This window comes from Octodon degus, unplaced genomic scaffold (genome assembly GCF_000260255.1).
Source record: "Octodon degus isolate 3935 unplaced genomic scaffold, OctDeg1.0 scaffold00019, whole genome shotgun sequence".
Lineage (NCBI taxonomy): Eukaryota > Metazoa > Chordata > Mammalia > Rodentia > Octodontidae > Octodon > Octodon degus.
In genome coordinates, this window is record NW_004524595.1 from 3,029,672 (window position 1) to 3,044,809 (window position 15,138).

Consider the following 15,138-nt stretch of genomic DNA (forward strand, 5'->3'; position numbering starts at 1 on the left):
AGGGGCTGCCTGGTCCTTTACAGATGGCTAGCCCTTTCCCCCACAAGTAGCTGTCTCCTCCCTCCTCCCCTAAGCAATTCTAGTTTAGGGCAGCCAACTCCCAGCTCTGGGGTAGCCTGTGAGTGTGAGGGGAGCACTGAGCCTGGAGAGATCTTCAACCCCGGGGGGCAGTGATGAGAATGGCTGAGATTCTCATCCAGCAAGTCTGGAACACAACCCAGGGTCCCACCTCACTGAGCATCATGGGTGACACAAGCAACCCACCTACCATTCAAAGTGCCTGCACCTTCTCCATGCCAACCCTACATAAAGCACACCTGAAGCTGTACCTTCCCAAGGAGTCTCAGTTACTTCTCTCTCATTGCTGGGACAAATACCTGACACCTGAATGGAAGGAAGGAAAGGTTTATTTAGCTCACAGTTACTGGAGGTGTCAGTCCATACTCAGCTAGCTCCAAGATGCCTGGCATATGGCAGAGAGCAACTTTTCATGGTGGTAGCAAAGAGCAAGAGCACAAAAGAGTAGTAGCAGCAGCTCAAGCAGCTAACTTCTCTTTCCTCCTTACATTGAAATGCAAACTACCTGACCCAGGGCAGGTGCAGCATCCCCACCTACAATAATCACAAACTCCAGAAGCCGCCCCAAGACTGAATGAGGCTTTGGGGGAACACCTATACACAAACCATAACACTAAGTCATTATAAAGCTTCAGCCCTTGCCAGCCTGCCATTGAGTCTCTGCCAGCACAGTAGTAAGCTACAGCAAGTTCTGGAGAGTCTGATTTTCCCATCTAGTTGGCCTTTGTGTGTTTGCACAAATCCTATCCCCACCAGAGACTATGTTTGGATACCCAGGTGTCCATAGCACACGCTGATGCTCAGAGTTGACCAAGCCAATCCTCTGTGCCCTGAAGTTTTTAGGGCAAACTCTAGGATCAGACCAACTCCAGGAATCCATGCGATTGCAACTGATCCTTTCAAAAGGCTCCAACTGACCCAAGGAAGGCAACTTCTTGGATAACAGAACTTTCTAGAAGAGAAGATTAGGGGCATTAGAGTCAAAGGGACCTGAGCAGGTACCCCCCAAGCTCCAGCCACCCTCTGGCTGTCTTGGGCTTGATTCCCAAAGTGAGATTTCTGCCAGACCTGCAGCATCTGCATCACTGGGAGCTTGTTGGAAATGCAGGATCTCCAGTCCCACCCATTCCTGCCAAACCCAGGTCCACAGCTTAACAGACTCCTAAGGGGCTCTAGGCACTGGCTCAGGCAGCCACCTAAGCATCTCAGTTTCCTCATAAAGAAGTATGAGATACAGTATCTTCCTTAAAGGATGGCAAGAATGACAGATCCAGGACACGGGATACATTCAGTTCAGAGCACAGCTCTTCCTTCCATCTCCCACATCTGGTCTCCATCTTCCTCCCTCGACCAAGAATAGAAGACCTGCAGTTGCCCACCTCAGCTCCCCTCTTCTTTACCAGGGTCAGAACTGAGTAGAATAAAAGGACAAAGCTTTACGCCAAAAGCATTGCTCTCTGCTCTCCAAACTGTCCCTCCTCAACTGCAAGAGTACAGGAGAAATGGAGGGAGCAAATAGGAAAGGGGAAGAAGGGTGCCCAGCTTCCTTCCCTGGGAGAAGGAGGAGGAGGGGAAATGCCAAGGGAAACCGAGGAGACTGGAGAGGACAAGGGAAAGAAGAGGCAAAGTATGGGGAAAAGGGAGGAGGAAGGAAGAGCCAGAGCCCCAGTCCTTCCCACCAGCAGTGCTGGGTCGGAGTGTAGCTGGCAGAGCCCTTGGCTGCCCACAATAGATTAAAACCAGAAATAATGAAGAAAACAGAGTTGTGCAAAGATCTATTCTTTGCTTTCCTAGTAGTGTTCGGGTGTTTGCCCTCCTCCACCCGTGCGGGCAGGTCCAGATCTGTGGGAAGCTTCGTGTCTGAAGATGAGGATGGAAGACAGGAAGACAGGACAGTGCAGCTGAAATTAATTTTTGCCTTCAAACTCCTTGCCAGGCACTATGTTTCTGGGCTCTTTCAGTTCTGAGAAGGCGTGCAATATTCTGATCCATTCTAAGATCTTGACAAGTAGAAAATACAGGTCTCCCAGCCTAACCCCAAAGCTCAAAAGCAAACACAATTAATTGAACTGTATAAAATTTAGAACATTTAAAGCCATCCCTGCAGCATCTCTTGATGGCTCCCTCGATAGCAGATCTTTAGTCTGGCTCAGCCAGAAATGACAAAAAGCAAAGCAGTCACAGAGAAGCCCCTGTTGGGGTCACACTCAGGTTGGCAGCCAGAACCACCAAGTCACAGGCAAGCAGACTGATAAAATTCAGGAAGTATTCCTCCTCAGTACAGGGGGCAGGGAGGACCAGGCCTAGCTCCACCCAGCCACAAAGCTCCCAGACTCCCCAGGAGAGGCTCAGAACATGGTCTGGCATCTATGTCCTACTTGGGGTCAGGTGATCATGGGCTGGGACTCTACTGGTGGGGCCTGCTGGAAAATCCGCTGGTATGAGGTCTGTCCTCAGGTCCTCAGCCATCTGGATCTGTCATCAGTGTTGCTTCTCCCCTCCCCTTACCAGTCTTCTGTGCCCATGCTTGAGGCAATGACCTGAGCTCTAATTCTGGCCACACCACTGGACACCTACCACCGGCCCAGTTAAGCCCAAATGAGTCCAGAACCTGAGCCCAAGATGGTCTCCTCCCCTAGCAGGACCACGTTTCCCAGCTTCTTCACTACCCCTCGAGTCATAGTTGGGCCAATTGCTGTGGATTTCTCAGTTTCTGATGACATCAAAATGATGAGTGGCCTTCACGCTCTACCAAGAGTTTCACTTACATGTTTCAGATGTGAAGCATCCTCCAGTCCTCATTAGAGCAAACCATGGCTTTAGTGAGTCACATATCAGATTCCCCTGCCTCTTGTCAAGCTGGGAAGAAGACCCTGCCGGAAGGTGCCACTGGGCCAGCAGAGACAATGCCGAAGACTTTGCAGGCCCACAGTGCCCCATGCCCAGAAACGCCTCTTATCCTCTCCTGTCATCAGACTGGTAGCAAAGGGACTGAATTTGAGTGACCACCCAGGGTTCTGGGCCTGGGGGGGTCTCATCCCACGCTGCTCACAGATAGGAACTCTACCCAAGTGGACCACAGCACATGGGCTGTGCTGCCCTTTCATGCCCTGGATCTCTCTCACTCTCATCTGAAATGAGTTTTATTGTTGTCATGTTTTATTTTGTTTGCTTCCCATTCCTACCTGCTAGAAAATTCTCTGAGGTTACAAAAATGCAAGATAAGAAAAGCTTAGAAAAATAAGTAATTATTTTATTTCTACTTCAAAATAGACTGTATACATCCAGAACTCTAAGGAAGAAATATTATTCCATTGTCAAAATAAAATAAGGTAAAAATAATAATTGCCTATTTCCGGCCCCTTCTTGAATCCAGCTGAAGGGAACATGCGCTGGCAGCCGTCTGGCTGTCAGGTGCCATCCCTCCATCACTGACCTTGTGGCTGCCCCCTGGGGACTCTGTGTTTAAGAGTTCCTGGAGCATTTTGAGCACTTGCTTTGGCTGGCCAGTGGCGAAGTCCTGCAGCCGGGTACCCATTTGCCGCTGGAGGGCCCTGGACAGCTGGCTCACCGCCGTGCGGACGTTCCCACTGCGTCCTGGCAGGACACCGCTCCCAATCATGTTGTTTAGGAAGTACCAGAGGACAGGGAGGACGTGGCGCTCCACAGCCTGAGGTTTGCGGGGGTAAACAGAGGCCACCAGCACTGTCAGGAAGAAAAGACAGAGGATCGCTGGAGCCAGGCACTCTCTCCCCTCCCTCCACCCTCTCTTGAGGCACCGACACTGACCACCAAAACCCAGTAGCCCAGCACAGGACCCAAGGGTTATAACACATTTAGCAGCCCATTAAACCTTCAGCTTTTTAACATCAAAAGAAAAACTATGCACACATCCAGCCTGGTTTATATGCATGTTTGTACCCAAAAAATTATATTGTTTTGTGGAAAAGGGAGCCTTTCAAGGACAAAGCCTATGAGGACCATGACAGTCATGATGGACCCCTACAATCCGGAGGAGAGAAAAGAGGCAGACACCCAAATTATAATCGTGCCTTTGCTGTCTATGAGCCATAGGTAGGCGGGGGTCAAACAATAGGCAATACTAATATTGGATACTATTAATATGATATTGGCCACCTAGGAAAGTCCAGGCAAATGCAGAGAAAAGCTGTACAAGAAGAGTAGTAAGGGCTCTCAGGTGAAGCCATCTGCACCTCAGATAGCTGGCAGGGGACAAGACCAAAAATGGCCTCTCCAGCATCCGGATGCCAACCTTCACAATTAGACCGGCAGCATGGGCCACAAACGTGTCTGTAAACCCCCCAGCTCGGCACAGGCTCTCATTCTAGTGATAGACCCCTATACCTGACTGTCCAAAACCCCAAACTCCATAAGCTCAAGAATGCATAGCAGCCAACCAGAGTAAGCGGCTGTCCCAGGTCACCAAGTGGACTGTGGCCAGGTTACCCTACGTGCATTAGTGCTAATGGTGCCTGTTATATAAGAAGACCGCTCTTTCTCATGTCTTACCAAAGGGCAAGTGCTGGCGAAGGCAAGCCACTGTGAGAACGGTGTTGGTTTACGGGGCCAAGAAATTGGAAGGTGACACAGACTGGGCCACACTCTGGAAACTGCTGGAGTCCAGGCTCAGAGATTGAAGGTGTGGCATCATTTCATACTCATGGTACCTCTGAATAGAAGGACACACCCATTTTACAGGGAAGGAAAGCAAGGCTCACCAAGAAGCTTTCCCAGAGTAGCGCTGAGGACAGAAGCCAAGTCTGCCTTCACTCCAAAGCCTCCACCCTCAGCTGCACCCCAGCCTCTAGGGTTTCCACATCGCAGAGTCCAGTCTGGAGCTTTGCTTTATTTTATTGAAACACCCAGTCATTCTTCTCTCATCAGCTGAAAACCATCCAAGCCCTAAAAGCCCAGGGGGTTCCTTTGCTTTCAGAGCCAGTCTGGGACCATGAGAAACCAGACAAGATGCCCTGGGACCCTTCTGTTCAGCCTGACACTCTCTTGGTGGCATTTTCCACAATGAGAATGTTGTGGTAGGCCATAACCAGGGTTCCTTTACCTCATTTCTATGGAGCTCCCATGGGGACCCCCAGGGACCACAGAACTCTCAGAAGCCAAGGTGATCAGAGGGAAGGGCAGTCTGTACACTCTGAGTCAACTCAGCCACAGCAACGTCAAATAGCAGGGAAGGCTCCCATGGCAGAAGGGCTTGGAACAGCTTTATAAACAGAAAGAGGCACACTGGCTAGAAAGGGCTGAGGGTTGTGTTCTCTGTGATTGATACAGGCTATGCAGGAAGAACACAGTAACCAGAAAAGCAGACAAGTGTCCCCAGCCCCAAGATGGGGAGCAGGGAGTGGCTTAAGAAAAGGAGCACCAAGCAGGGACAGAAGGGAACCAAAGAACCCTGATCAACTATCTACACCAAACTACTGTAATTCAACATTTGCCTAAGTCTCTAGGGAGGCTCATCTGCAGAGAGAAGCCTTGACACATGTGCACCCCATGTTCAGAGCAGTGGCGCTCACAAGAGTCAAAAGGCAGAAGCAACCCAAGGGTCCATCTTTGGATGCATGAATAAAAATGAGGCCCACACATATGATGGAACATCATTCGGCTTTAAAAACAAGGAAATGCTAACACAAGCTGCAGTATGAACAAAGCTCAAGGACATCAAGGGAAATAAATCAGTCATGAGAGGACAAGTACTACAGGCATTCACCTCTCTGGGGTAGCTAGCATAGTCAGTCCCATAGAGACAGAGGGGAAAATGGGGGCAGCAGGTACTGAGGGGGCAAGGGTGGAGAGTTATTGTTTAATGGTGACAAAATCTCAGCTTTACAAGATGAAAAGCAGTGGCCAGTGGTGACAGCTGTACAATGTTGTGAATGTGCTCAATACCACTGGACTGCATGCTTCACAATGGTTCCAGTGGTAAATCTTAAGTTATATGCATTTTACCACAATAAAAATGGAGGCAGGAAGAGAAGAGCAAGTCCCCAACACTGAAGAGGCTCACTTGCCCCTAACAGAGCTTCCTTCCAGTCTTGTCCTGCTGTCTCCCCCACCCACTCAGCAGTGAGCTGCTCTATTCCAGCCCCCAGACAACTCCGTCCTTGGGAGAGGAGCAGCCCCACCCAGCTCAGTTCCATAGCCCACACCTCCCCCTCTGCTCACATCTTCCTGGCTGATAGGACTCAGCTGCCTCAGACCCACATTCCCCAGGTTCAGGCATTGGCTGGTTGGGTCCATCTCTCAAGTCAGCAAAAGCACAGAGGCCCTTCTGGGAGCCATTGTGAGGGCGTGAATCCCATTAAAGTAAAGCTAAAAGGCAGCTGGAGTAATTAGCAAAAGATTTACTTCTATTAAGTTGTGCTATTATCAGTCCACACTTAGTGTCAAAGCAAATTTTCTTCTCTGTTCCTAGTTGACATAGAGGTAGCAGAACTCTAGAGAAACTCTTGCTTTTAAGGTCTCTTTGAAATAGGGAAAAAAAATTGAAAAGAAATAGGAAAAAATTATAGTAAGTGAAAAATCTAAAATGAGCCTATCCCCATCGTGGGCCTTTAAATCACCTTCACAAGGACAAGTAAGGGCTTCCCTCAGAGAACACAGATTTGGAGCACCAGAAAAGCATTCCTTGCGGGGCTCCTGAGTGAGCTCAGTACGATGGCCCCATTCTCACTCCAGGACTCCCTTAGTATCATAGCAGCCAGCTTCCTGGGACAAATCCTAGGTGACTCACCACGGATCTTGGGCACTTCACTTTTCTGAGCCGTATTTTCTTTGTCTCTCACAAAAAAAAAAAAATCATAGAAGTGACGTGCTTCTTCCAGGACTTTTTTAAGGTTTAAGTGACCGAAGGCATGAAGCCAGCTGAGAAGCCCCTAGAGTTGAAGCAGGGTCCTGGCATGATCCATATGCTTTTAGGGGGATCTTTGGAGTCCTAGGAAGAGACTGAGTCCTCTTGCCTACTCTAGAGATGGAGTCCTCCCAAGACAGGGAGGAGAATTTGCAAAGCAAGAAAGATGATAAAATTCAGCTCCAAGTCAACATGAGTAGATGACAAATGGGCCCACGGTCCCCAAAGCTTGGGCCTTTTCCATGCTGCCACCGACCCTAGGATGAAACCACTAGAGATTTCTGCACACTCAAGGAGAAATCGGATTAATAAGAACCAACTTCCTCTTCAGGTCAGCTGTAGAGAGACCCAGGCAGAGGCCAGCACTCAGCCAACAGCTACATAAAGTTGAAACCCAGCCTATGCCCTGTTTACCAGGCCATAGGAGGGGCAGCTTCTGATCTTCACAACAGTGCTGTCTGCCAGCCAAGCTGTGCACTCAGTAGGCAGCATGTATCTGGATACTTTCCCTGAGTCACACAGAGGCATGCAAGGGGCTAGGACCCTTTGTACAGGGTCTCACTATACAGCTTGGATTCGTAGTGATCCTCCTGTTTTCAGCCTCTCCAGTGCTGGGATTACAGGCATATGTCACCATGCCTAGACTCAGTCTCAGGCTCAACCCACCCAGAGGAACCCAGAATTGAGCCCTGGTTCCTATGCTTGCCTAAGCAGGCCCTTAGTCTGCTGAGCCACCTTGGCGGCCCTCACATTGTGGTTTCTTAGGAACTCTTTGCTTGTATACATTCCTACCTCCTTTGGCCAAAAAGAAAGACTGTTGGTCTAGGAAGACTGTCACAAAGAGCAAATGTTCAAAACTTTTCAACAATCTGCGGGGACTGTTTCAGGTCTAGAAAAGCACATGGCAGGAGAGAAGGCCAGAGCTGGGAGGGACGGGGAGCTCACCTGGCAGGCGTCCTGTGATGTCCAGCACCGCGCGGCCGCTCAGGAAGCGCACCCGCCCTGCAAACGCCTGGAGGAGGCTGAGGTGATCTGCAAGAGATGGGGATGTCAGGGGCCATGATGCTATGGGCTAAGGTCCGGTGCAGGACCCCATGTGCCCACATGAGGAAGGAACCCTGTGGGGAGCTCATTTAATTCCTCGAGGACACAATGGGGCCACTTGGAAGAACTAACGGACACAGGGTATTTGAGGCAGAGGGACTGGTTCCCAAGCAAGCTCCATTTATCTCCATGGGTCTGGTTTATATTGTCTGTAATTCTCTAAGTTGCCATGGGATTTAGAACAAAAGGGCATAGAGGAATGGTGATAGACAGACAGACAGACATCAATGGGTAGGTGCGTATGTGGGTATAAAAAATATTTATAGTTTTAGGGGACAGTGAAACACTGAACTGTGGTCACACAAAATTCAACAGAGTTGGGGTTAGAACCAGGCATAAGTGACATAAGTATTCTGTCTATACTCTAGGAAGGTGAGGCAAGAGGATCACAGGTTTGAGCCTAGCCAGGGTAACATAAGCAACTTAGTGAAATCCTGTCTCAAAATTTAAAAGACTGGGGATATAACTCAATGAAAAGGCTCTGGATTCAGGGTTTCAATCCCCAGTACCAAAAAAGAAGTTGGGCTTAGAATTCAGAAGTCATTACACTCCTCCAAGCTTGAATTTGTGGTATAACCCATAGGACGCTATCATAACAGGTGGTTATTTCTTTCCACAAATGCCAGCTTTATGTCATGGGCTAGGAGCTGGGAACTAAGACATGGTCCTTTACCTGCCCCCTGCCCAGGAAGGCTTCGATAAGAAACAGACACCTTGGACATGAACCTGGTCCAAGGTGGGAAGCTCCATGCTCCTGTAACTATAGCCCAAGGTCTGGAACCAAGGTGACAAACTTGACTTGGTCTGCTAAGGGCTCTCTGAATTCCAACAGTGACAGTCTCTGTTCCAGGGACCCAAAACAGTTGGTCACCCTGTCTGGATGGAAGTATCCAGTTGGCTTAGGGTGGAGTTGGAAGCATAAGGGGGGTTTCAGGCAGAGAAGACATGATTGTCCCTTAACAGTTTATATGTAACATCACTGCCTAAGCCTTATATCCCCCTTGCTTACAAACCCAAGCAGTACAAGGTCTGGGTCAAACAGACATCCAAGGTAGCAAGGTTTGTGCTCTATATGCCCCAATTCACCTTGCAGGAGGTTTACAGCAAAGAGGGGTTCCCATCTATCTTTCCCTACTCTTTTTCTTGCAGCAGTGCTGTAGCACTGAGCTGCCTCCCCAGACCCCTTTCAAATTATGAGACTCTTGCTAAGACCCCCCCGCCCCAGCCTGGCCTTAAATTTGAAATCCTCCTTTCTCAGCCTCCCAAGAAACTAGTCTCAGAGGCCTGGGCCATGGCACCGAGTTTGAACCTTTTTTTCTTAATTGTCCAGTGCCCTCTATCTGCCCAGCTCTGCCAGCCCTGCAGCTACACCCAAGGGCTCAGCCTACCCAGCTGCTTAGCCACATCCATGGGCGAAGCCCTGAGAGCGAGCACATCCTGGCTTGTATCTTAATAGAGCACCAGCATGAGTGTTTGCTACAGAGATGAACTGCTAAGGGTGAAATCACACACGGAATGGGCAGAGATAAAAGGTTCCCGGTCTCTTGGGTGATAATTCTGGCCTTTCAAACTGTTAAACTTGGAGACATGCATTCCTCACAAAGGTGAGGATAACCACCGCTTTCTGAAAAAGCTGTGCTAACTTGGCAAATTCCTGGGGCGCAAGGGCTTTCCATTTATCTCCACAGTACCTGTGTCATGAGCTGCAGAGGCCCCAGCATGCCCAGGCTTTTTTTTTTTTTTTTTTTTTGCAACCACAGCAGTCATGGCACAATTCAGCAGGAGGTGGGGCAAGGAACCGGAGGCCTCTTCCAGGGGTGTGGCTGCAGGACTTGCCCACACCCGTCAGGAGCAGAGGGTGGGCGGCCCAAACCCTGTCACCAATGCAGCCCAGCAAGTACATCCTGATGTTAGAGTCCAATTTGTGCTGCCATAACAGAAAAGCCACAGTCTGGGTGATTTATAAATAAGATACATTTATCTGGCTCAGGGTTCTAAACACTGCAAAGTCAGAGAGCATGGCGTCAGCATGGAAGACAGAAAGGCAAACAAGTGTGCATGATAGAGACAGAAGGGCCCGAGTCATTCTGTTCACCAGGAACCCACCCCACAATAACCCACTCCCTTCAGTAACACTGATCTACTCAGGGCAACACCCTCTGATCTAATCCCCTCCAGCAATTAAGAGGGTCACCTTTTCATCCTGTCCCCATAGCTATGAGTTGTAGAGGGAGCATTCAACCAGAGCACCCAAGCTGCAGGGGCCTACTTCTCAGGGCCAAAAGAGTATCTGCAAGGGACAGTTTGGACCAGCCCAGGGAGCTCTTTCCAGACATTCCCACCTCTCCCAGGCCACAGTGTAATGTCACAACTCTACCTTTCCCGTATGGCCACAAATCTAGCTAAGAACTGATTCCTGCTTGTCTAGCTCTCTTTCTGAGGCCTGTGACAATACAGAAGAGAAAATGTACATTTATGTCTCTGCCACTTGCAAAAGCTCCATCTGCAGGCAATGAAGATTCTTTAATTTGTCCAAGGATGTGAAAGAGATATTTGGTTCTGGAACATTGCACTAAGCAAAAAGTGGTCTGAGAGTGTCTTGGTAAAGGTGTAATTATGTAAGTCTAGGTTTCATGTCGACATCACCTGTATTGTTATTTCTAGGTGCTTCTGTTTGTTCTACACACACACACACACACACACACACACACACATACACCATCATTCTAGATGGATTTAAATTTGAAGACAGGATTTATCTCTCCTGGATCACCTCTGACAATACCCAGTATGGCTCCTGCTCAGAGCTGGAAGGAAGTAAACTTGGGGAGCTCTTGAAAATGTATATCCGTGGGGCTGGACAGAGAGCTCAGTGGCCTAAGCACATGCCTGGCAAGTGCAAAGACTCAGGTTCGGGGGAACAACCCACTCAGGCCTCTCTCCTGTTCCTCTCTTGGACAAGAGCTTTCTTTCCCCCAATAAATATATTCTGCTCATAACCTCCGTTTGTTCCTAAAATTCATTCTTCGGTTTTAGAGAACATGAACTCATGCAGGTCAGGTCGGGAGATCATTTTTCCCTATGTCATTTGGAGGTTCCCTATCTCATTTGGAGGTCACCACCCAAGATCAGTTTTTCTCCCTGTATCATTTTGGAGGTTTCCACCGAGATCATTGGACAGAGGTATGAGTTTGCTTTTCTTTCATAAATTTTGAATTGAGTTGCTTAGGTAACAAATTTTATGCTTCAGATGTTAATATCTTTGCCCATTGCTCATAATTAATTGTTCATACTTTATCTTATACAGTTTTGTCTCATAGTACTGTTAAAATTGTTTATAATTGCTTATGCTTTGTCTTTATGTAGTTTCGTTAAAATGGTGGTCAAAATATTGTTGGTAAATCTAAGTTAAAATGTGGAAATGTTTCAAGTTTATGATATTTCTTTAATGGGACATTTTATGACTATTTTGTACTTGTATATATTGTATTTGAACTAGATGCTAAATGTACTGGTATTCCTTGCTTGAATTTAGACAGTAGTGCTAGAGAGTAAAGTTATAAAGTCTCCTAGTGGATGTTATATCAACTTCTGTAAAATGGAACTTTTAGCCAGCTCAGACTTAGGAAATATACATGCCCATATATGAAACATGGGACTCCTTTGGCCAGTTAAATGACATTAGGTCAGCAACCATTCTTAAAGACTTGGAGGACAGGTTTCACTGGGATAGACTGGTTCTGATCCCCCTCTACATGCAGGAGGAAATGTCAGGCCTGCTCTGTTTCAATTTCCTTTCTTTGACCTTACTCCTAATTTTCCCACCTCTTTGTACTTTCCTTTTAAGAGGCTTGTAAAATTAGGGAAACTATAGACTGTTCCAACTAAGTAAAGCCCTTAGAAAATGAGCATTTGTTAATGCCAAAGACAGGGAAGTCATTTTAGAAAAAGAACACATACCCCGTCTCTGGGTCAGATGAGACAAAGAGGAACTATGCCCATCCAGGAGAACACATATCCGGCTTAGTGTTCTGGGCAGTGGTTATCAGGGGAAGTTTGCATCTGTGCCTTATGTGTTAACTAAGAGTAAGATTTTTGCCAGCTGTATTGTCTTTACCAAAATGTAAAATGTGATTGCTAGATGATAAATATGAGTTTCACCTGTGAGCTTCAAGGTTAAATCTTATCTAGCTGCAAAAAATGTTTATCTAGGTGATCAGATGAAAATCAAGTGTCTGGAGACTTGGCTTAGTGCACAAGGCCAAATCTCTCCAGTCAATTGTTCTATCTATCTCTAGAAGTGATCTTTGTAGCCTGAGAAGTGCTCAGTTCCAATTGAGCTTTTATGCCATAGTTATGCTTCCTTCTGTAGATATTCCTGTCACTGGACCAATTGTAACTGTTAACTTACAAGTAGTCAATAAGAGTACGTAAAGGGTTTGTGAGATGTTTCACGAGATAGGAATCAAGCACCAGTTTGAGGGTGGATAGGCTGGTGGGATCTTGCCTCCCTTCTCTCCAACAAGAGCATCCACCTGCTCTGGAGAGGGCTACTCAGGGACGCCTGGGTGGAGGAATCAATTAGAAAAAAGGTGGGGACGCCCAAAAAGGTAATTTCTATTGAGTTCCAGGTTATTTCACAAAGTCTCTTACTCCTTTAGAGTGCTTCATTAGGCACTAGAAGACGTTTGATCCTTACATGCTGAAAAAGAACTGTTTAATCCAAATGGAATACAGAGAAAAGTATCAATTATGATGCTGTTTTATAACTAGAAAGATGATGTAAAAAGGAAAATGATAAAAATGTCTTATGTTCAGATTTTGTTTGCATTAAGGAGGTTATTGTTATTTAAGTTTTGAAATGTAGATGTGAGTAACAGGAGAACCAGGCAGTTCAGCCTCACCCACTATTGCTGAAAGTAAGGTTTCCCCTATTTGCCTTTCTAGTCTAAAGGGTATGCTTTTAAAACAGCTGTAATCAAGGCCTCTACAAGGCTACACTCATTCTTAGCTGAGTTTATGCAAGCTTTTCAAGGACAATAACCTTTTAAAGAAGTAAATAGGCAATTTGGAACTTCCAGAGTTCAGGCGCCTTAGATGACCCTGATACATACATTGGTGTCTTTAGAAGACTTATTCAGACTTATGGATGCTAATCATAAACCAAGCTTTGACTTCTAAGGCAGCATCACAAGCTACTATTGCGTTTGGAGAGAAATATCATTTTGTTAATTTTAAAGAGTCAAAAGATAGACAACCATTGGAACTTCCAGTTCCCACTGGAGCCCAAATAGTCAGATGCCTGGTAGCCTAATAGCCAGGCAGGAAAACTAGAAAAGACATTTTCTTTTCAAGTGTGTATTCTTAAAGGTCTAAAAACTAGAACCAAGCCTTCTAGTTATTTTAAATTTTAGATAGGAGAAAGATGAGAAAGATGAACACCTCTCTGATTTTTTATAATGTTTAATAGAGGCACTGGTAAGACATACTTCCTGAGATGCTAGTTAAATAGAAGATTACTCTTACAGATAAGTTCAGGAGCTACAAAAGACAGCTTTTGCTCTAGACAACTCATTTGATACTTTGGTAAAAACTGTTTAAATGTCCTATAATTAGAACTGGGAGAAAAGCAGGGAGAGAAAGCAGAGATTAAAAAATGGCTGCCTTTGCTGCAGCCTCAAAACAGACCCTAAATCTGATTCTCTTGACTCCAAAAAGAGCTCAAAGATGATGAGGTTCATCTGCTACTGCTGTCAGAAGCCAGGCCAGCATAAGAGGGACTGCCTTAAGAGGCCCACAAGCCATGCCCTGACTGCCAAGGCAGCCACTAGAAGTAAGACTGCACTCTGAAGTAGAAGCCCCAGAGCTCAGACTCAGCTTCCCAGATGATCCAGTAGGACTAAAGGGCCCTGGGCCTGCTTCCTCTCTCTGGCCAGACTGTTATCTCTACCTGCCATCTCCATAGAGGAGCCCTGAATAATCAAGACTATAGAGGGAAAAGAAACCCAGCCTATTGCTGGACATTGGCACAGGTCTCTATGTCCTTCTCTAACCCTGACTTTCCTTCCAGTCATCATACCTCAATAGAAACAGACTTTAGAAGACATCTTGCTTTAGCTGTAACTGAGGTATTACAATATATTCAGGTTGCTAACTAATCAAAATTATGCTGACTAGGTTTTACAAATGTAATATATATTGTTGTTCATGTAGAAAGACTTAAATGGTATTTCTTTGGTTTAATCTAACTAAATGCTGTGTATTTCATGATAAGTGTATAAGTTAATCTGGTTGACTTTTAATGTAACTCAGGTATTTCATGCTCATAGTTAATACAAGTGTGACTTCTTCACTAAAGCTAGACAGACTTATAGAAAACTGTTAGACTCCATGAATAAAAGGGTCTGAGAGCTAGTGAGTTATGATTGCTAGGTCTCAAAAAGGTTTATAAATGTACCTATTAGCTCAAATGTTCATGCTTTGATTATATGTGCTCTAATTTCTCAGAAAATTTGTTCTTTCCTAAAAGACACGAAAACCCAGATAATCACTATAGATAAAACCTATAGTGAATATGCTAGATTAAGATTCCTTTAACTGAGATCCACCAGATTTTGTCTATAGAGACATATACTGGGGACTAAAAACTAAAAAGTTACATGTTGCTCAGTGGGCCCCTGGTGTTTGACACCAGCTGCAGAAGTTAAAAGGGTATGCAGGAATGAATTTGTCTGAGTTGAAGTGTTTCATAGTAAAAAGGATACAGAATGAAATTATAAACAAAAAATGAAATAATAATACTAGCTTCCTGTGGGAACGAAGGTCAGTAGGAAAACAGGGAAAAAGTTATGCTTTCCTGGATCCGGATAGAGAGAAGGGGCATTTCAAGGAAAAATGTCCAAAGCTGCTAGAGAAGGAAAAAAGAAAGTGTTCATGATGGAGTCAGAGAAAGTTTCAGACTGAGGTGGTCATGGGTATTCCCCTCTCAGCCTAAAGGAACCCATGTTAACTGCTAATATAAGAAAAAAGGGGGCTGGAGAGATGGCTCAGTGGTCTAAAGCACCTACTTAGAA

At 46.2% G+C, this 15,138-nt stretch overlaps 1 protein-coding gene across 1 annotated transcript in view; it reads right to left on the bottom strand.

Annotated features, from left to right (window-relative positions):
- Window positions 1-3,427: 3,427 nt before the first annotated feature.
- The window catches only part of Togaram2 (TOG array regulator of axonemal microtubules 2), a 50,002-nt gene continuing 38,291 nt past the window's right edge, over window positions 3,428-15,138 (bottom strand). The window contains exons 18-19 of the mRNA XM_023711107.1: window positions 7,907-7,993; window positions 3,428-3,783 (exon numbers count right to left, since the gene is read on the bottom strand). Coding sequence (XP_023566875.1) covers window positions 3,428-3,783; window positions 7,907-7,993 — 443 coding nt within the window. The remainder of the gene's footprint in view (window positions 3,784-7,906; window positions 7,994-15,138) is intronic.